The sequence below is a fragment of the Zosterops lateralis genome (genome assembly GCF_965231275.1).
Source record: "Zosterops lateralis genome assembly, chromosome: 6".
NCBI lineage: Eukaryota > Metazoa > Chordata > Aves > Passeriformes > Zosteropidae > Zosterops > Zosterops lateralis.
In genome coordinates, this window is record NC_139761.1 from 56,792,203 (window position 1) to 56,812,692 (window position 20,490).

Consider the following 20,490-nt stretch of genomic DNA (forward strand, 5'->3'; position numbering starts at 1 on the left):
CCCGCCCCCCCCGCCCCCGAGTGAAGGAACCCGCCAGCCAAGCGGGCCGGGCCGGCGCGGGCCGCCTCGCTCTGACCTGCTTCCTGCTGCGCGCCGGGCAGCGGCCCCCGCCCTGCAGCCGAGGGGCCGGCGAGCGGCGGTGCTGGGCCGGGGCAGCGCGCACAGGCGGCTGCAGGAGCCGCGCTGCGGCGGGGCAGGGCGGCACCGTTGCCGTCCCCGGCGTCCTGGGCTGCGCTCAGCTCCCGAGGACGGCCGGGGCTACAGCCCGAGGCTTGGCACAGGGGGCTCCCAGGAGCAGCTGCAAAGCAGAGAGGGGGTTTCGAAGCCGTGGCAGCCTGGAAACAGCCGGGGACTAGGCCGCTCTCAGGGGCCCTGGCCTGGCGTGGGGATGCCCCTCAGGAGCCTGAGAGAGCTCCTGAGGAGATCTCACCTGCTATTAGAGAGCCCTTGGAGGTAGTCAAGGGCTCTGCTGGGGCAGCTTCCAGGGGATGGAGGCAGCTCCTCGGTGTCTCGAGGATGGTCTCCACCACCAGGCTGGGGCTGTTGCCAGCTGGCACAGCCGGCACAGCGTCCTGGCAGCTGTGGGATGAGCCCTGCTGGCTCCAGGACGCTTGCTGCTCCAGCAGCTGCTCCTCAGAAGGCTCCCCTGGCTCGGGCTGGGCTCCCGTTTGGCCTCCGCGGCTTCCCCTGGCCACGTCAAGGGGCAGGCTTGTGCCCGGGCTCAGGTTGAAGTCCGTGGGTCCAAGGGAGCCTGGAGACCTGTCCGTAGGCTCTGCACCTTGTGCAGGCTGACAGGTCTCCCTGAGCCTCTGCGAGGGCTGGAGGCTGTCAGAGATGGCAGAGGCTCCTGGCAGGATGGAGGCTCTCTGACAGCCTGAGCTCCCTGCATGGATGGCGGGTGTGCGCTGCTGTGCCATCCTTGCAAGGGTTGAGGCTCTCCCAGCGACGGAGACCGTGGCTGGGAGCAGCCTCTCGGGGGGATGGAGGCTTCTGGAGGAGCCGCAGCAGGGCAGGTGGCCTCGCTTCAGCAGCTCCTCCAGCTCTTTGGACAAGGCCTGCCACATCCCAGAGTAGAGCGGCGCACACGTCCCATGGCCAGCCCGGAGCAGCAGCAGCAGTTCCTGCAGCTCCTGGGCCGCCGCCACGCAGGGCCGGCAGCCGCAGGGGCTGTGCAGGGGGCTCGCGGGACCACGTGGCCGCTTGCCAGGGGCCGCCCGAGGCCTGGGGGACCCGGGAGCCGCAGGGGCTCCCCGGTTCCTCCGTGAGCCCGTGGGCCGGACCCGCGGGCGCTCGGTCGTCTCCCGTGTCCGTGGCTGCCGCCTCCGTGGTTGCCGGTGGCCAAGGGCCCACCCGACAGCCGCAGCGGCCAGCAGCAGGACAAGTGCAGCTAGCAGGACACCGCCGTCACTCATGGCTCCGGCATGCGCTATCGCGGCTGCACTGGCAGCTGCGGGTGCCGGCCCGGCTTTTATAGGCTTGGCGCGGTGATGTCACAGTGCCGTGGCCAGGGCGGCCGTGGGACATCACGGCCCTGCCTCCCGCCAGCGCGCGGGCCCTTTGTGTTGTCACGGCCCCGCCCGCCTCAGGGCTCAGCGGAGCTGGCTCAGCCCTGAAGATGGACGTGGCCAGAAAAAGCCTGGAAGTGGAACCGCAGCTCAGGCTGTTGCAATGGATCCTTTCCTGGAGCGAGTGGTGTCCCATCGGGAACGGTGCCGCTGCCGGCAGTGTCCAAGTGCACGGCTCCCAGGACGCTGCCGCGTTACCGACTGCAAACGCCCACTGCTGTGTGCCTGAGAAGATCCTCCAGAGTCAAAGGGACTTGAAGTTCCTCTGTCTCTGGGGAGCTCCCCTTGAAACACCTGTCCAGGGCTGGAAGCCTTTTTTGTTAGCAGCTCCCTGACTTGTGCAGTGCCTGTGTTCTCAATAAATCGGGATTTGCCAGGGAGCGCTCCTGGTGCTCCCGCTGCTCTGGTTTTGACTGGGATAGATTTCCTTTCTTCCCAAACGCTGCTGGCACCTGTTGGGTTTGGAAGGGGATGCCCTCAATCCAGCTGGGGTGGTTTGGTTTCTGCTGAGCAGGGCTTGCCCTCTTCCAAAGCTTTGGCTGTGTCCCTTGGTACAATGCAATGGCTTTCCGCTGGGAAGGGAGGGATGAGTGTTGAAGGCAGAGGCAAAGAACGCATGAAACACCTGTACCCTTGTCTCTGTCCCTGTTTGTGAGGTGACCTTCCACATCCAGGTAGGGGGCACTGTTATTTTTACAACGTTTTTTTTCCTTTAATGTATTTAAAAACACTGGTTTTCTTGTGCCCCGCATTTCTGGCCCCCCTTCCTCTCCAGCTGAGCTTTCAGCACACCAAATTTGTCCCTTCAGTGGCAAGAAGCGTCTGTGTATTCTTCTCCTGACCTAGATTCCAGTGGGCACACGGCTTCCTTTTGGGTCCTCTTTCCCAGAGAAGATGCCTGTTCAGGCCAGCCAGCCTTCTGCCTCGCCCGTTTGGCTTCCGCCCTTTGGGAATCACCCGCTCCTGTGCCCTTAGGAGGTGATGTCTCCATTAGTGACCAGCACTGGTGGAGGCCAGCGCCTTCCAAAGCATTTTCCCTGGGCACCCTGCTTCCCAGTTCCCTGAGCGGTCTGAAGTCTCCTCTCCTTATGGCCCGAGCTGAGGTTTGGCCGGTCCTTTTCCCCTTGTCAGAGGAAGTCCATTTACGTGGGGTGGCTGTGGCCAATCCGCGCTTGGCTCAGGGCACGTGGGGCTGGGAGAGCGGCCCGGCTCTAGAGGGGCTGAGCTGGAGAGTGCTGAGCTGTGGGGGGCACCCCCCTGAGCTGGGAGGAGGCTCCCTGGGGAGGAAGAAGGGTCTGGCGGGAGCCACGAGGCCCCTGGCCAGGGGACGGCAGCAGGGGACGTGTCCACAGCCGATGCTGTTCGGAAGGAGGCGCGGGAAGGAGGTGGGTGTGGGGCTGAGCTCAGAGAGGGTGATCCCCCAGGCCAGCAGGCAGAAAGGCCCTGGCACACAGCAGGAACCACGTTTCAGGTCACCAGGAACAGCCTCGCCCTCCCTCCCTCCCTCCCCAGTGCTGCCATGGTTCCCTAGAACGGGAGCTCAAGGCCATTTGAGACCATTTCCACTCCCAGCCGAGCCCCAATGTCCCCTCACGATGGAGCGCCAGGCTGAGCGAGGGGCCGCCATTTTAGGGCAAGCCATGAGGGGCAAGTGGTCACTCCTCGAAGGAGACTGAGGGGAGCACTCTGATTCCCCCTTTTCCCAAAAGGTTTCTTTGGCTGAAGTTGCCGACAAGGAGCAGACTTGAGGGCCCGGAATGGGTTGGCGGTTGTTTTATTTTTTTGGTTTCTGGTGGTGTTGTTTCCCGAGTCCTGCGTGGGACGGGGTAACTGGGTGCTGCAGAGGCTCCGGCAAGGCCTCAAAAACGGCTGCCGTGCACCCAGGGGTGGAGCAAGATCTCCTCCAGCGCCGGCCTGTCCGCGGGGTGCTTGGACAAACACCAGCAGATCAGGTGTTGGCACGCTGGACAGGGAGGGAAGGCAGAAAGCGCCGGTCAGTTGCGGAAGGCGCCCGCGGGGCCCGGGCCGTCCTGCCCGTGCTCAGAGCCGCGCCCTGGCCTCCCGACCCGCCCTGCCCTGTGCGGGAGAGCGGCGTGGCGGGACGCGGCCGCCTCCTTCAGCCCCGTGTGCCACCCTGACCCCGTGGGCACGGGCCACCTCCTGCGGCCAGCCCGGGAGGGCAGGTCCCCGCGGAGCCGCCCGGGGCCCGCGCCGGGCTGCTGCGCGTGGCCCTGTGCCCGAGCCTGCCTTCTGGAGGCCGCCTACCCACCTGGAGAGACCTGGCACCCGAAGCAGAGCTGCCCCAAGACGATGTCCCGGTCGTCCCTGAAGGGGAGGCACCCGCACACCATGCCGTACAGCAGCACGCCCAGGGACCAGACGGTGGCCGAGTCGCCGCGGTAGCAGCCGAGGCCGATCCACTCGGGCGGGCTGTAGGCGCGTGTTCCTAGGGGACACGGGCAGTGCTGTCCAGCCGCAGGCCGCCGGCTTCCAGAGCCTGGCGCCGGCCTCCTGCCAGAGGCAGGGGCTGCACCGGCGGCCACAACTTCCCCCCGAGGCCGGCCCACGTCCCCCAGCCAAGCGGCCCCAGCCAGGAAACCGTTGTGCAAGGCAGAGAAGGCCGGCGGAGCAGCCCCAGCCCGTGTGGGGCCTGCCGAGCCCAGGGGCCGGGGCCTGGCTTTTGCGGCCCCCCTCTGTGGGCAGGGCCGGCAGGCGGCTCCTGGGCCAGGGCACGTGCCCCGTGGCACAGGGCGGCCGGCAGGCGGCTGAAGGCCGCACCCCGCGGCCCAGGAGGGAACGGGGCCCTCCCTGCAGCGCCCGGCACCGGGAGCAGGGCCCGGGCTGTGGCTCACCGGCAAAGCGCGTGTAGGCCCGCTCCTGGAGGAAGGTGCCGCAACCGAAGTCGATGAGCTTCAGGTCGCCGCTCTCCGGGTCTACGAGGAGGTTCTCCGGCTTGATGTCCCGGTGCAGAACGCCGCAGGCGGTGCAGTGCCGCACGGCCTCCAGCACCTGGCAGAAAAGCCAGCGCGCCATCTCCTCGCACAGGACCCCCTGCTCCAGCAGGAACTGCAGGAGATCCTGCGACCGCTCCGGACGCTCCATCACCAGCAGGAAGCTGTCAGGCAGCTCGAACCAGTCCAGGAGCTGGATGATGTTGTAGCAGCCGGAGCCCACCCTCTCCATCAGCGCGATCTCCATCGGAACAGGGGTGCCGTCGGGCTGTGAGGAGGAGAAAATGCCTCCGGCAGGCCTGATGCCGCCCTGTGGCTGCCCCCTGCCTGGCATGCCCCCGTGCCCTCTTGGGCAGCCTCCCTGGTGATGGGGATTCCTCCCGCCCGGGGGATGATGCTCGGGCGCCACGCCCCGCTCTGCCCCGCCGGCCCCGCTCACTCACCAGCTCGACCCACTGCAGGACGCTTTCCCTGGCCACGCGTTTGATGGCCACCTGCAAGGCATCCAGACAGGGGGGCTGAGCTCCGGCCCTGCCGCTCCCGGCCCCTGCCCTGCCTCGCACGCCCTGCCCTCCCGTCCCCTGCCCTCTCGGCCACTTACCGGCCTCCCGTCGGAGAGGCGGATGCCCGCAAAAACGGTGCCGAAGCCGCCGCTGCCCAGCTGCGGGCCCAACTGGTACAGCTCCTGCAGCTCCTTCCCTTGCCCTGCGGCCAAGAGCGAGGCATCAGCCTTGCGCCCAGGAACCACCCCCCCACCCCCCCCGCCCCCGAGTGAAGGAACCCGCCAGCCAAGCGGGCCGGGCCGGCGCGGGCCGCCTCGCTCTGACCTGCTTCCTGCTGCGCGCCGGGCAGCGGCCCCTGCCCTGCAGCCGAGGGGCCGGCGAGCGGCGGTGCTGGGCCGGGGCAGCGCGCACAGGCGGCTGCAGGAGCCGCGCTGCGGCGGGGCAGGGCGGCACCGTTGCCGTCCCCGGCGTCCTGGGCTGCGCTCAGCTCCCGAGGACGGCCGGGGCTACAGCCCGAGGCTTGGCACAGGGGGCTCCCAGGAGCAGCTGCAAAGCAGAGAGGGGGTTTCGAAGCCGTGGCAGCCTGGAAACAGCCGGGGACTAGGCCGCTCTCAGGGGCCCTGGCCTGGCGTGGGGATGCCCCTCAGGAGCCTGAGAGAGCTCCTGAGGAGATCTCACCTGCTATTAGAGAGCCCTTGGAGGTAGTCAAGGGCTCTGCTGGGGCAGCTTCCAGGGGATAGAGGCAGCTCCTCGGTGTCTCGAGGATGGTCTCCACCACCAGGCTGGGGCTGTTGCCAGCTGGCACAGCCGGCACAGCGTCCTGGCAGCTGTGGGATGAGCCCTGCTGGCTCCAGGACGCTTGCTGCTCCAGCAGCTGCTCCTCAGAAGGCTCCCCTGGCTCGGGCTGGGCTCCCGTTTGGCCTCCGCGGCTTCCCCTGGCCACGTCAAGGGGCAGGCTTGTGCCCGGGCTCAGGTTGAAGTCCGTGGGTCCAAGGGAGCCTGGAGACCTGTCCGTAGGCTCTGCACCTTGTGCAGGCTGACAGGTCTCCCTGAGCCTCTGCGAGGGCTGGAGGCTGTCAGAGATGGCAGAGGCTCCTGGCAGGATGGAGGCTCTCTGACAGCCTGAGCTCCCTGCATGGATGGCGGGTGTGCGCTGCTGTGCCATCCTTGCAAGGGTTGAGGCTCTCCCAGCGACGGAGACCGTGGCTGGGAGCAGCCTCTCGGGGGGATGGAGGCTTCTGGAGGAGCCGCAGCAGGGCAGGTGGCCTCGCTTCAGCAGCTCCTCCAGCTCTTTGGACAAGGCCTGCCACATCCCAGAGTAGAGCGGCGCACACGTCCCATGGCCAGCCCGGAGCAGCAGCAGCAGTTCCTGCAGCTCCTGGGCCGCCGCCACGCAGGGCCGGCAGCCGCAGGGGCTGTGCAGGGGGCTCGCGGGACCACGTGGCCGCTTGCCAGGGGCCGCCCGAGGCCTGGGGGACCCGGGAGCCGCAGGGGCTCCCCGGTTCCTCCGTGAGCCCGTGGGCCGGACCCGCGGGCGCTCGGTCGTCTCCCGTGTCCGTGGCTGCCGCCTCCGTGGTTGCCGGTGGCCAAGGGCCCACCCGACAGCCGCAGCGGCCAGCAGCAGGACAAGTGCAGCTAGCAGGACACCGCCGTCACTCATGGCTCCGGCATGCGCTATCGCGGCTGCACTGGCAGCTGCGGGTGCCGGCCCGGCTTTTATAGGCTTGGCGCGGTGATGTCACAGTGCCGTGGCCAGGGCGGCCGTGGGACATCACGGCCCTGCCTCCCGCCAGCGCGCGGGCCCTTTGTGTTGTCACGGCCCCGCCCGCCTCAGGGCTCAGCGGAGCTGGCTCAGCCCTGAAGATGGACGTGGCCAGAAAAAGCCTGGAAGTGGAACCGCAGCTCAGGCTGTTGCAATGGATCCTTTCCTGGAGCGAGTGGTGTCCCATCGGGAACGGTGCCGCTGCCGGCAGTGTCCAAGTGCACGGCTCCCAGGACGCTGCCGCGTTACCGACTGCAAACGCCCACTGCTGTGTGCCTGAGAAGATCCTCCAGAGTCAAAGGGACTTGAAGTTCCTCTGTCTCTGGGGAGCTCCCCTTGAAACACCTGTCCAGGGCTGGAAGCCTTTTTTGTTAGCAGCTCCCTGACTTGTGCAGTGCCTGTGTTCTCAATAAATCGGGATTTGCCAGGGAGCGCTCCTGGTGCTCCCGCTGCTCTGGTTTTGACTGGGATAGATTTCCTTTCTTCCCAAACGCTGCTGGCACCTGTTGGGTTTGGAAGGGGATGCCCTCAATCCAGCTGGGGTGGTTTGGTTTCTGCTGAGCAGGGCTTGCCCTCTTCCAAAGCTTTGGCTGTGTCCCTTGGTACAATGCAATGGCTTTCCGCTGGGAAGGGAGGGATGAGTGTTGAAGGCAGAGGCAAAGAACGCATGAAACACCTGTACCCTTGTCTCTGTCCCTGTTTGTGAGGTGACCTTCCACATCCAGGTAGGGGGCACTGTTATTTTTACAACGTTTTTTTTCCTTTAATGTATTTAAAAACACTGGTTTTCTTGTGCCCCGCATTTCTGGCCCCCCTTCCTCTCCAGCTGAGCTTTCAGCACACCAAATTTGTCCCTTCAGTGGCAAGAAGCGTCTGTGTATTCTTCTCCTGACCTAGATTCCAGTGGGCACACGGCTTCCTTTTGGGTCCTCTTTCCCAGAGAAGATGCCTGTTCAGGCCAGCCAGCCTTCTGCCTCGCCCGTTTGGCTTCCGCCCTTTGGGAATCACCCGCTCCTGTGCCCTTAGGAGGTGATGTCTCCATTAGTGACCAGCACTGGTGGAGGCCAGCGCCTTCCAAAGCATTTTCCCTGGGCACCCTGCTTCCCAGTTCCCTGAGCGGTCTGAAGTCTCCTCTCCTTATGGCCCGAGCTGAGGTTTGGCCGGTCCTTTTCCCCTTGTCAGAGGAAGTCCATTTACGTGGGGTGGCTGTGGCCAATCCGCGCTTGGCTCAGGGCACGTGGGGCTGGGAGAGCGGCCCGGCTCTAGAGGGGCTGAGCTGGAGAGTGCTGAGCTGTGGGGGGCACCCCCCTGAGCTGGGAGGAGGCTCCCTGGGGAGGAAGAAGGGTCTGGCGGGAGCCACGAGGCCCCTGGCCAGGGGACGGCAGCAGGGGACGTGTCCACAGCCGATGCTGTTCGGAAGGAGGCGCGGGAAGGAGGTGGGTGTGGGGCTGAGCTCAGAGAGGGTGATCCCCCAGGCCAGCAGGCAGAAAGGCCCTGGCACACAGCAGGAACCACGTTTCAGGTCACCAGGAACAGCCTCGCCCTCCCTCCCTCCCTCCCCAGTGCTGCCATGGTTCCCTAGAACAGGAGCTCAAGGCCATTTGAGACCATTTCCACTCCCAGCCGAGCCCCAATGTCCCCTCACGATGGAGCGCCAGGCTGAGCGAGGGGCCGCCATTTTAGGGCAAGCCATGAGGGGCAAGTGGTCACTCCTCGAAGGAGACTGAGGGGAGCACTCTGATTCCCCCTTTTCCCAAAAGGTTTCTTTGGCTGAAGTTGCCGACAAGGAGCAGACTTGAGGGCCCGGAATGGGTTGGCGGTTGTTTTATTTTTTTGGTTTCTGGTGGTGTTGTTTCCCGAGTCCTGCGTGGGACGGGGTAACTGGGTGCTGCAGAGGCTCCGGCAAGGCCTCAAAAACGGCTGCCGTGCACCCAGGGGTGGAGCAAGATCTCCTCCAGCGCCGGCCTGTCTGCGGGGTGCTTGGACAAACACCAGCAGATCAGGTGCCCCCCTGCGCAATGAGGGGCTTCCCAGCTGAGTTAAGGGAGCGTGAATTAGAAGCAGTGCAAGGATCCACTCCATGTGCACTTCCTGGTATGGGCTGCACTTGGCCTTGTCATGGACAGATGGTCCTCCTCTGCTCCGTCTGACCATCCTGCCCCAGGCTCACTCAGTTCTATTGAGGTTTCTGCCGTGAGGGACAGTCTCCACACAGATCCTGCTTCTGATTCCTTGGAGCCGAACCAGCGTTTTTCCTGGATTTTAGCCAGGGCTTCCCCTTGTAAGAGATAGGGATACATAGGAGTGTGCCAAGGTATCCTTGGCCATCGTTAGTAGTTTCAGGTCCCCAAGTGCACTTTATGTCTTCCTTTTCCCCAACAATATCCGTCTGTCCCCTCCCTCCCGACGTTTCCCCTCAGCAGCGTCGAGCCTTTTCCCTCCCTTTTTACCCACGGCGCTGGCCCCGCCCCAGATCACACCCCCACGAGCCTGGCCACGCCCACAGCCCTGGCCATGGAGGTCAACTGGGACTCCCTGCCCTCCACTTCTTAATTAACATTCCTCCTTGTTAATACCTCACTAATTAAACCCCTGGTGGTGGCCCGGAGCATGGGTTTGAATGACCTCTGGGACACCCTGGTTGTGTGGGGCAGGGCAGAGATGCCCACTGTAGCCCCCTAATTCAGGGCAGGCATCCAGGGCACCGTGACACCACGTATAAGATGCTCCGTCTCAGACTGCACTTCCAGGAAAGGGAGAGGAAGAAAGCTGAGTGCCAGAGAAACAGAACCCCTCAAGAGTTCCTGAGCTGTGTGTTCCGCTCCCTTCCAGGTCAATACCATGTTTACAGAAGCAAAGAAAGAGGAGACAAATACAAACAAGCTTCACAGAAAATTCCTGAAAGAAAAATCCTTTCAAGGCCAAAAGGTTCCTGTGGCTCCGTTGGGGAAATCAGGGCTATGGGGAACACAATACAGGGTATCCCAGGAAAAAGAGCTGGACACTGATCCCTCCTGCATCTCAGTGGCACCCCAGTTCCAGGCAACGATGGTTGTGAATATCCTCCAAGATCTGTCCCAAGAAGGTCCCCGCTGCCTGGTGCGAGATGGGCAGGGTCCAGGTGGCGGCCCTGTGACACTCATTCCACTCAATTCCCCAGCACTGACATTACCCATTCAGAGTTGACCCCACTTTTTAGTATCTGGATGGCCACCTCACAAACAGGGACAGAGACAAGGGTACAGGTGTTTCATGCGTTCTTTGCCTCTGCCTTCAACACTCATCCCTCCCTTCCCAGCGGAAAGCCATTGCATTGTACCAAGGGACACAGCCAAAGCTTTGGAAGAGGGCAAGCCCTGCTCAGCAGAAACCAAACCACCCCAGCTGGATTGAGGGCATCCCCTTCCAAACCCAACAGGTGCCAGCAGCGTTTGGGAAGAAAGGAAATCTATCCCAGTCAAAACCAGAGCAGCGGGAGCACCAGGAGCGCTCCCTGGCAAATCCCGATTTATTGAGAACACAGGCACTGCACAAGTCAGGGAGCTGCTAACAAAAAAGGCTTCCAGCCCTGGACAGGTGTTTCAAGGGGAGCTCCCCAGAGACAGAGGAACTTCAAGTCCCTTTGACTCTGGAGGATCTTCTCAGGCACACAGCAGTGGGCGTTTGCAGTCGGTAACGCGGCAGCGTCCTGGGAGCCGTGCACTTGGACACTGCCGGCAGCGGCACCGTTCCCGATGGGACACCACTCGCTCCAGGAAAGGATCCATTGCAACAGCCTGAGCTGCGGTTCCACTTCCAGGCTTTTTCTGGCCACGTCCATCTTCAGGGCTGAGCCAGCTCCGCTGAGCCCTGAGGCGGGCGGGGCCGTGACAACACAAAGGGCCCGCGCGCTGGCGGGAGGCAGGGCCGTGATGTCCCACGGCCGCCCTGGCCACGGCACTGTGACATCACCGCGCCAAGCCTATAAAAGCCGGGCCGGCACCCGCAGCTGCCAGTGCAGCCGCGATAGCGCATGCCGGAGCCATGAGTGACGGCGGTGTCCTGCTAGCTGCACTTGTCCTGCTGCTGGCCGCTGCGGCTGTCGGGTGGGCCCTTGGCCACCGGCAACCACGGAGGCGGCAGCCACGGACACGGGAGACGACCAAGCGCCCGCGGGTCCGGCCCACGGGCTCACGGAGGAACCGGGGAGCCCCTGCGGCTCCCGGGTCCCCCAGGCCTCGGGCGGCCCCTGGCAAGCGGCCACGTGGTCCCGCGAGCCCCCTGCACAGCCCCTGCGGCTGCCGGCCCTGCGTGGCGGCGGCCCAGGAGCTGCAGGAACTGCTGCTGCTGCTCCGGGCTGGCCATGGGACGTGTGCGCCGCTCTACTCTGGGATGTGGCAGGCCTTGTCCAAAGAGCTGGAGGAGCTGCTGAAGCGAGGCCACCTGCCCTGCTGCGGCTCCTCCAGAAGCCTCCATCCCCCCGAGAGGCTGCTCCCAGCCACGGTCTCCGTCGCTGGGAGAGCCTCAACCCTTGCAAGGATGGCACAGCAGCGCACACCCGCCATCCATGCAGGGAGCTCAGGCTGTCAGAGAGCCTCCATCCTGCCAGGAGCCTCTGCCATCTCTGACAGCCTCCAGCCCTCGCAGAGGCTCAGGGAGACCTGTCAGCCTGCACAAGGTGCAGAGCCTACGGACAGGTCTCCAGGCTCCCTTGGACCCACGGACTTCAACCTGAGCCCGGGCACAAGCCTGCCCCTTGACGTGGCCAGGGGAAGCCGCGGAGGCCAAACGGGAGCCCAGCCCGAGCCAGGGGAGCCTTCTGAGGAGCAGCTGCTGGAGCAGCAAGCGTCCTGGAGCCAGCAGGGCTCATCCCACAGCTGCCAGGACGCTGTGCCGGCTGTGCCAGCTGGCAACAGCCCCAGCCTGGTGGTGGAGACCATCCTCGAGACACCGAGGAGCTGCCTCCATCCCCTGGAAGCTGCCCCAGCAGAGCCCTTGACTACCTCCAAGGGCTCTCTAATAGCAGGTGAGATCTCCTCAGGAGCTCTCTCAGGCTCCTGAGGGGCATCCCCACGCCAGGCCAGGGCCCCTGAGAGCGGCCTAGTCCCCGGCTGTTTCCAGGCTGCCACGGCTTCGAAACCCCCTCTCTGCTTTGCAGCTGCTCCTGGGAGCCCCCTGTGCCAAGCCTCGGGCTGTAGCCCCGGCCGTCCTCGGGAGCTGAGCGCAGCCCAGGACGCCGGGGACGGCAACGGTGCCGCCCTGCCCCGCCGCAGCGCGGCTCCTGCAGCCGCCTGTGCGCGCTGCCCCGGCCCAGCACCGCCGCTCGCCGGCCCCTCGGCTGCAGGGCGGGGGCCGCTGCCCGGCGCGCAGCAGGAAGCAGGTCAGAGCGAGGCGGCCCGCGCCGGCCCGGCCCGCTTGGCTGGCGGGTTCCTTCACTCGGGGGCGGGGGGGGCGGGGGGGTGGTTCCTGGGCGCAAGGCTGATGCCTCGCTCTTGGCCGCAGGGCAAGGGAAGGAGCTGCAGGAGCTGTACCAGTTGGGCCCGCAGCTGGGCAGCGGCGGCTTCGGCACCGTTTTTGCGGGCATCCGCCTCTCCGACGGGAGGCCGGTAAGTGGCCGAGAGGGCAGGGGACGGGAGGGCAGGGCGTGCGAGGCAGGGCAGGGGCCGGGAGCGGCAGGGCCGGAGCTCAGCCCCCCTGTCTGGATGCCTTGCAGGTGGCCATCAAACGCGTGGCCAGGGAGAGCGTCCTGCAGTGGGTCGAGCTGGTGAGTGAGCGGGGCCGGCGGGGCAGAGCGGGGCGTGGCGCCCGAGCATCATCCCCCGGGCGGGAGGAATCCCCATCACCAGGGAGGCTGCCCAAGAGGGCACGGGGGCATGCCAGGCAGGGGGCAGCCACAGGGCGGCATCAGGCCTGCCGGAGGCATTTTCTCCTCCTCACAGCCCGACGGCACCCCTGTTCCGATGGAGATCGCGCTGATGGAGAGGGTGGGCTCCGGCTGCTACAACATCATCCAGCTCCTGGACTGGTTCGAGCTGCCTGACAGCTTCCTGCTGGTGATGGAGCGTCCGGAGCGGTCGCAGGATCTCCTGCAGTTCCTGCTGGAGCAGGGGGTCCTGTGCGAGGAGATGGCGCGCTGGCTTTTCTGCCAGGTGCTGGAGGCCGTGCGGCACTGCACCGCCTGCGGCGTTCTGCACCGGGACATCAAGCCGGAGAACCTCCTCGTAGACCCGGAGAGCGGCGACCTGAAGCTCATCGACTTCGGTTGCGGCACCTTCCTCCAGGAGCGGGCCTACACGCGCTTTGCCGGTGAGCCACAGCCCGGGCCCTGCTCCCGGTGCCGGGCGCTGCAGGGAGGGCCCCGTTCCCTCCTGGGCCGCGGGGTGCGGCCTTCAGCCGCCTGCCGGCCGCCCTGTGCCACGGGGCACGTGCCCTGGCCCAGGAGCCGCCTGCCGGCCCTGCCCACAGAGGGGGGCCGCAAAAGCCAGGCCCCGGCCCCTGGGCTCGGCAGGCCCCACACGGGCTGGGGCTGCTCCGCCGGCCTTCTCTGCCTTGCACAACGGTTTCCTGGCTGGGGCCGCTTGGCTGGGGGACGTGGGCCGGCCTCGGGGGGAAGTTGTGGCCGCCGGTGCAGCCCCTGCCTCTGGCAGGAGGCCGGCGCCAGGCTCTGGAAGCCGGCGGCCTGCGGCTGGACAGCACTGCCCGTGTCCCCTAGGAACACGCGCCTACAGCCCGCCCGAGTGGATCGGCCTCGGCTGCTACCGCGGCGACTCGGCCACCGTCTGGTCCCTGGGCGTGCTGCTGTACGGCATGGTGTGCGGGTGCCTCCCCTTCAGGGACGACCGGGACATCGTCTTGGGGCAGCTCTGCTTCGGGTGCCAGGTCTCTCCAGGTGGGTAGGCGGCCTCCAGAAGGCAGGCTCGGGCACAGGGCCGCGCGCAGCAGCCCGGCGCGGGCCCCGGGCGGCTCCGCGGGGACCTGCCCTCCCGGGCTGGCCGCAGGAGGTGGCCCGTGCCCACGGGGTCAGGGTGGCACACGGGGCTGAAGGAGGCGGCCGCGTCCCGCCACGCCGCTCTCCCGCACAGGGCAGGGCGGGTCGGGAGGCCAGGGCGCGGCTCTGAGCACGGGCAGGACGGCCCGGGCCCCGCGGGCGCCTTCCGCAACTGACCGGCGCTTTCTGCCTTCCCTCCCTGTCCAGCGTGCCAACACCTGATCTGCTGGTGTTTGTCCAAGCACCCCGCGGACAGGCCGGCGCTGGAGGAGATCTTGCTCCACCCCTGGGTGCACGGCAGCCGTTTTTGAGGCCTTGCCGGAGCCTCTGCAGCACCCAGTTACCCCGTCCCACGCAGGACTCGGGAAACAACACCACCAGAAACCAAAAAAATAAAACAACCGACAACCCATTCCGGGCCCTCAAGTCTGCTCCTTGTCGGCAACTTCAGCCAAAGAAACCTTTTGGGAAAAGGGGGAATCAGAATGTTCCCCTCAGTCTCCTTCGAGGAGTGACCACTTGCCCCTCATGGCTTGCCCTAAAATGGCGGCCCCTCGCTCAGCCTGGCGCTCCATCGTGAGGGGACATTGGGGCTCGGCTGGGAGTGGAAATGGTCTCAAATGGCCTTGAGCTCCCGTTCTAGGGAACCATGGCAGCACTGGGGAGGGAGGGAGGGAGGGCGAGGCTGTTCCTGGTGACCTGAAACGTGGTTCCTGCTGTGTGCCAGGGCCTTTCTGCCTGCTGGCCTGGGGGATCACCCTCTCTGAGCTCAGCCCCACACCCACCTCCTTCCCGCGCCTCCTTCCGAACAGCATCGGCTGTGGACACGTCCCCTGCTGCCGTCCCCTGGCCAGGGGCCTCGTGGCTCCCGCCAGACCCTTCTTCCTCCCCAGGGAGCCTCCTCCCAGCTCAGGGGGGTGCCCCCCACAGCTCAGCACTCTCCAGCTCAGCCCCTCTAGAGCCGGGCCGCTCTCCGAGCCCCACGTGCCCTGAGCCAAGCGCGGATTGGCCACAGCCACCCCACGTAAATGGACTTCCTCTGACAAGGGGAAAAGGACCGGCCAAACCTCAGCTCGGGCCATAAGGAGAGGAGACTTCAGACCGCTCAGGGAACTGGGAAGCAGGGTGCCCAGGGAAAATGCTTTGGAAGGCGCTGGCCTCCACCAGTGCTGGTCACTAATGGAGACATCACCTCCTAAGGGCACAGGAGTGGGTGATTCCCAAAGGGCGGAAGCCAAACGGGCGAGGCAGAAGGCTGGCTGGCCTGAACAGGCATCTTCTCTGGGAAAGAGGACCCAAAAGGAAGCCGTGTGCCCACTGGAATCTAGGTCAGGAGAAGAATACACAGACGCTTCTTGCCACTGAAGGGACAAATTTGGTGTGCTGAAAGCTCAGCTGGAGAGGAAGGGGGGCCAGAAATGCGGGGCACAAGAAAACCAGTGTTTTTAAATACATTAAAGGAAAAAAAACGTTGTAAAAATAACAGTGCCCCCTACCTGGATGTGGAAGGTCACCTCACAAACAGGGACAGAGACAAGGGTACAGGTGTTTCATGCGTTCTTTGCCTCTGCCTTCAACACTCATCCCTCCCTTCCCAGCGGAAAGCCATTGCATTGTACCAAGGGACACAGCCAAAGCTTTGGAAGAGGGCAAGCCCTGCTCAGCAGAAACCAAACCACCCCAGCTGGATTGAGGGCATCCCCTTCCAAACCCAACAGGTGCCAGCAGCGTTTGGGAAGAAAGGAAATCTATCCCAGTCAAAACCAGAGCAGCGGGAGCACCAGGAGCGCTCCCTGGCAAATCCCGATTTATTGAGAACACAGGCACTGCACAAGTCAGGGAGCTGCTAACAAAAAAGGCTTCCAGCCCTGGACAGGTGTTTCAAGGGGAGCTCCCCAGAGACAGAGGAACTTCAAGTCCCTTTGACTCTGGAGGATCTTCTCAGGCACACAGCAGTGGGCGTTTGCAGTCGGTAACGCGGCAGCGTCCTGGGAGCCGTGCACTTGGACACTGCCGGCAGCGGCACCGTTCCCGATGGGACACCACTCGCTCCAGGAAAGGATCCATTGCAACAGCCTGAGCTGCGGTTCCACTTCCAGGCTTTTTCTGGCCACGTCCATCTTCAGGGCTGAGCCAGCTCCGCTGAGCCCTGAGGCGGGCGGGGCCGTGACAACACAAAGGGCCCGCGCGCTGGCGGGAGGCAGGGCCGTGATGTCCCACGGCCGCCCTGGCCACGGCACTGTGACATCACCGCGCCAAGCCTATAAAAGCCGGGCCGGCACCCGCAGCTGCCAGTGCAGCCGCGATAGCGCATGCCGGAGCCATGAGTGACGGCGGTGTCCTGCTAGCTGCACTTGTCCTGCTGCTGGCCGCTGCGGCTGTCGGGTGGGCCCTTGGCCACCGGCAACCACGGAGGCGGCAGCCACGGACACGGGAGACGACCGAGCGCCCGCGGGTCCGGCCCACGGGCTCACGGAGGAACCGGGGAGCCCCTGCGGCTCCCGGGTCCCCCAGGCCTCGGGCGGCCCCTGGCAAGCGGCCACGTGGTCCCGCGAGCCCCCTGCACAGCCCCTGCGGCTGCCGGCCCTGCGTGGCGGCGGCCCAGGAGCTGCAGGAACTGCTGCTGCTGCTCCGGGCTGGCCATGGGACGTGTGCGCCGCTCTACTCTGGGATGTGGCAGGCCTTGTCCAAAGAGCTGGAGGAGCTGCTGAAGCGAGGCCACCTGCCCTGCTGCGGCTCCTCCAGAAGCCTCCATCCCCCCGAGAGGCTGCTCCCAGCCACGGTCTCCGTCGCTGGGAGAGCCTCAACCCTTGCAAGGATGGCACAGCAGCGCACACCCGCCATCCATGCAGGGAGCTCAGGCTGTCAGAGAGCCTCCATCCTGCCAGGAGCCTCTGCCATCTCTGACAGCCTCCAGCCCTCGCAGAGGCTCAGGGAGACCTGTCAGCCTGCACAAGGTGCAGAGCCTACGGACAGGTCTCCAGGCTCCCTTGGACCCACGGACTTCAACCTGAGCCCGGGCACAAGCCTGCCCCTTGACGTGGCCAGGGGAAGCCGCGGAGGCCAAACGGGAGCCCAGCCCGAGCCAGGGGAGCCTTCTGAGGAGCAGCTGCTGGAGCAGCAAGCGTCCTGGAGCCAGCAGGGCTCATCCCACAGCTGCCAGGACGCTGTGCCGGCTGTGCCAGCTGGCAACAGCCCCAGCCTGGTGGTGGAGACCATCCTCGAGACACCGAGGAGCTGCCTCCATCCCCTGGAAGCTGCCCCAGCAGAGCCCTTGACTACCTCCAAGGGCTCTCTAATAGCAGGTGAGATCTCCTCAGGAGCTCTCTCAGGCTCCTGAGGGGCATCCCCACGCCAGGCCAGGGCCCCTGAGAGCGGCCTAGTCCCCGGCTGTTTCCAGGCTGCCACGGCTTCGAAACCCCCTCTCTGCTTTGCAGCTGCTCCTGGGAGCCCCCTGTGCCAAGCCTCGGGCTGTAGCCCCGGCCGTCCTCGGGAGCTGAGCGCAGCCCAGGACGCCGGGGACGGCAACGGTGCCGCCCTGCCCCGCCGCAGCGCGGCTCCTGCAGCCGCCTGTGCGCGCTGCCCCGGCCCAGCACCGCCGCTCGCCGGCCCCTCGGCTGCAGGGCGGGGGCCGCTGCCCGGCGCGCAGCAGGAAGCAGGTCAGAGCGAGGCGGCCCGCGCCGGCCCGGCCCGCTTGGCTGGCGGGTTCCTTCACTCGGGGGCGGGGGGGGCGGGGGGGTGGTTCCTGGGCGCAAGGCTGATGCCTCGCTCTTGGCCGCAGGGCAAGGGAAGGAGCTGCAGGAGCTGTACCAGTTGGGCCCGCAGCTGGGCAGCGGCGGCTTCGGCACCGTTTTTGCGGGCATCCGCCTCTCCGACGGGAGGCCGGTAAGTGGCCGAGAGGGCAGGGGACGGGAGGGCAGGGCGTGCGAGGCAGGGCAGGGGCCGGGAGCGGCAGGGCCGGAGCTCAGCCCCCCTGTCTGGATGCCTTGCAGGTGGCCATCAAACGCGTGGCCAGGGAGAGCGTCCTGCAGTGGGTCGAGCTGGTGAGTGAGCGGGGCCGGCGGGGCAGAGCGGGGCGTGGCGCCCGAGCATCATCCCCCGGGCGGGAGGAATCCCCATCACCAGGGAGGCTGCCCAAGAGGGCACGGGGGCATGCCAGGCAGGGGGCAGCCACAGGGCGGCATCAGGCCTGCCGGAGGCATTTTCTCCTCCTCACAGCCCGACGGCACCCCTGTTCCGATGGAGATCGCGCTGATGGAGAGGGTGGGCTCCGGCTGCTACAACATCATCCAGCTCCTGGACTGGTTCGAGCTGCCTGACAGCTTCCTGCTGGTGATGGAGCGTCCGGAGCGGTCGCAGGATCTCCTGCAGTTCCTGCTGGAGCAGGGGGTCCTGTGCGAGGAGATGGCGCGCTGGCTTTTCTGCCAGGTGCTGGAGGCCGTGCGGCACTGCACCGCCTGCGGCGTTCTGCACCGGGACATCAAGCCGGAGAACCTCCTCGTAGACCCGGAGAGCGGCGACCTGAAGCTCATCGACTTCGGTTGCGGCACCTTCCTCCAGGAGCGGGCCTACACGCGCTTTGCCGGTGAGCCACAGCCCGGGCCCTGCTCCCGGTGCCGGGCGCTGCAGGGAGGGCCCCGTTCCCTCCTGGGCCGCGGGGTGCGGCCTTCAGCCGCCTGCCGGCCGCCCTGTGCCACGGGGCACGTGCCCTGGCCCAGGAGCCGCCTGCCGGCCCTGCCCACAGAGGGGGGCCGCAAAAGCCAGGCCCCGGCCCCTGGGCTCGGCAGGCCCCACACGGGCTGGGGCTGCTCCGCCGGCCTTCTCTGCCTTGCACAACGGTTTCCTGGCTGGGGCCGCTTGGCTGGGGGACGTGGGCCGGCCTCGGGGGGAAGTTGTGGCCGCCGGTGCAGCCCCTGCCTCTGGCAGGAGGCCGGCGCCAGGCTCTGGAAGCCGGCGGCCTGCGGCTGGACAGCACTGCCCGTGTCCCCTAGGAACACGCGCCTACAGCCCGCCCGAGTGGATCGGCCTCGGCTGCTACCGCGGCGACTCGGCCACCGTCTGGTCCCTGGGCGTGCTGCTGTACGGCATGGTGTGCGGGTGCCTCCCCTTCAGGGACGACCGGGACATCGTCTTGGGGCAGCTCTGCTTCGGGTGCCAGGTCTCTCCAGGTGGGTAGGCGGCCTCCAGAAGGCAGGCTCGGGCACAGGGCCGCGCGCAGCAGCCCGGCGCGGGCCCCGGGCGGCTCCGCGGGGACCTGCCCTCCCGGGCTGGCCGCAGGAGGTGGCCCGTGCCCACGGGGTCAGGGTGGCACACGGGGCTGAAGGAGGCGGCCGCGTCCCGCCACGCCGCTCTCCCGCACAGGGCAGGGCGGGTCGGGAGGCCAGGGCGCGGCTCTGAGCACGGGCAGGACGGCCCGGGCCCCGCGGGCGCCTTCCGCAACTGACCGGCGCTTTCTGCCTTCCCTCCCTGTCCAGCGTGCCAACACCTGATCTGCTGGTGTTTGTCCAAGCACCCCGCGGACAGGCCGGCGCTGGAGGAGATCTTGCTCCACCCCTGGGTGCACGGCAGCCGTTTTTGAGGCCTTGCCGGAGCCTCTGCAGCACCCAGTTACCCCGTCCCACGCAGGACTCGGGAAACAACACCACCAGAAACCAAAAAAATAAAACAACCGCCAACCCATTCCGGGCCCTCAAGTCTGCTCCTTGTCGGCAACTTCAGCCAAAGAAACCTTTTGGGAAAAGGGGGAATCAGAGTGCTCCCCTCAGTCTCCTTCGAGGAGTGACCACTTGCCCCTCATGGCTTGCCCTAAAATGGCGGCCCCTCGCTCAGCCTGGCGCTCCATCGTGAGGGGACATTGGGGCTCGGCTGGGAGTGGAAATGGTCTCAAATGGCCTTGAGCTCCCGTTCTAGGGAACCATGGCAGCACTGGGGAGGGAGGGAGGGAGGGCGAGGCTGTTCCTGGTGACCTGAAACGTGGTTCCTGCTGTGTGCCAGGGCCTTTCTGCCTGCTGGCCTGGGGGATCACCCTCTCTGAGCTCAGCCCCACACCCACCTCCTTCCCGCGCCTCCTTCCGAACAGCATCGGCTGTGGACACGTCCCCTGCTGCCGTCCCCTGGCCAGGGGCCTCGTGGCTCCCGCCAGACCCTTCTTCCTCCCCAGGGAGCCTCCTCCCAGCTCAGGGGGGTGCCCCCCACAGCTCAGCACTCTCCAGCTCAGCCCCTCTAGAGCCGGGCCGCTCTCCGAGCCCCACGTGCCCTGAGCCAAGCGCGGATTGGCCACAGCCACCCCACGTAAATGGACTTCCTCTGACAAGGGGAAAAGGACCGGCCAAACCTCAGCTCGGGCCATAAGGAGAGGAGACTTCAGACCGCTCAGGGAACTGGGAAGCAGGGTGCCCAGGGAAAATGCTTTGGAAGGCGCTGGCCTCCACCAGTGCTGGTCACTAATGGAGACATCACCTCCTAAGGGCACAGGAGCGGGTGATTCCCAAAGGGCGGAAGCCAAACGGGCGAGGCAGAAGGCTGGCTGGCCTGAACAGGCATCTTCTCTGGGAAAGAGGACCCAAAAGGAAGCCGTGTGCCCACTGGAATCTAGGTCAGGAGAAGAATACACAGACGCTTCTTGCCACTGAAGGGACAAATTTGGTGTGCTGAAAGCTCAGCTGGAGAGGAAGGGGGGCCAGAAATGCGGGGCACAAGAAAACCAGTGTTTTTAAATACATTAAAGGAAAAAAAACGTTGT

The 20,490-nt window shown here is 66.0% G+C and overlaps 3 protein-coding genes across 3 annotated transcripts; 2 read left to right on the forward strand and 1 right to left on the reverse strand.

Annotated features, from left to right (window-relative positions):
• Positions 1–3,230: 3,230 nt before the first annotated feature.
• LOC310910234 (serine/threonine-protein kinase pim-1-like) lies at positions 3,231–4,763 on the reverse strand (the record flags this gene model as incomplete). The annotated part of the gene is made up of 3 exons (XM_083862683.1): positions 3,231–3,528; positions 3,835–4,011; positions 4,418–4,763. The coding sequence occupies 3 exons, from the start codon at positions 4,761–4,763 to the stop codon at positions 3,425–3,427; spliced, it is 627 nt and encodes a 208-aa protein (XP_083718809.1). The 3' UTR covers positions 3,231–3,424.
• Positions 4,764–12,720: 7,957 nt separating this feature from the next.
• Positions 12,721–14,085, forward strand: LOC310910350 (serine/threonine-protein kinase pim-1-like; the record flags this gene model as incomplete). Its single annotated transcript, XM_083862911.1, has 3 exons — positions 12,721–13,066; positions 13,473–13,649; positions 13,956–14,085. 3 exons carry the CDS (start codon positions 12,721–12,723, stop codon positions 14,057–14,059), a joined length of 627 nt encoding a protein of 208 aa, XP_083719037.1. The 3' UTR covers positions 14,060–14,085.
• A 3,902-nt stretch (positions 14,086–17,987) lies between these two features.
• On the forward strand, positions 17,988–19,627 carry LOC310910116 (serine/threonine-protein kinase pim-1-like; the record flags this gene model as incomplete). The annotated part of the gene is made up of 3 exons (XM_083862571.1): positions 17,988–18,333; positions 18,740–18,916; positions 19,223–19,627. 3 exons carry the CDS (start codon positions 17,988–17,990, stop codon positions 19,324–19,326), a joined length of 627 nt encoding a protein of 208 aa, XP_083718697.1. The 3' UTR covers positions 19,327–19,627.
• Positions 19,628–20,490: the final 863 nt, after the last annotated feature.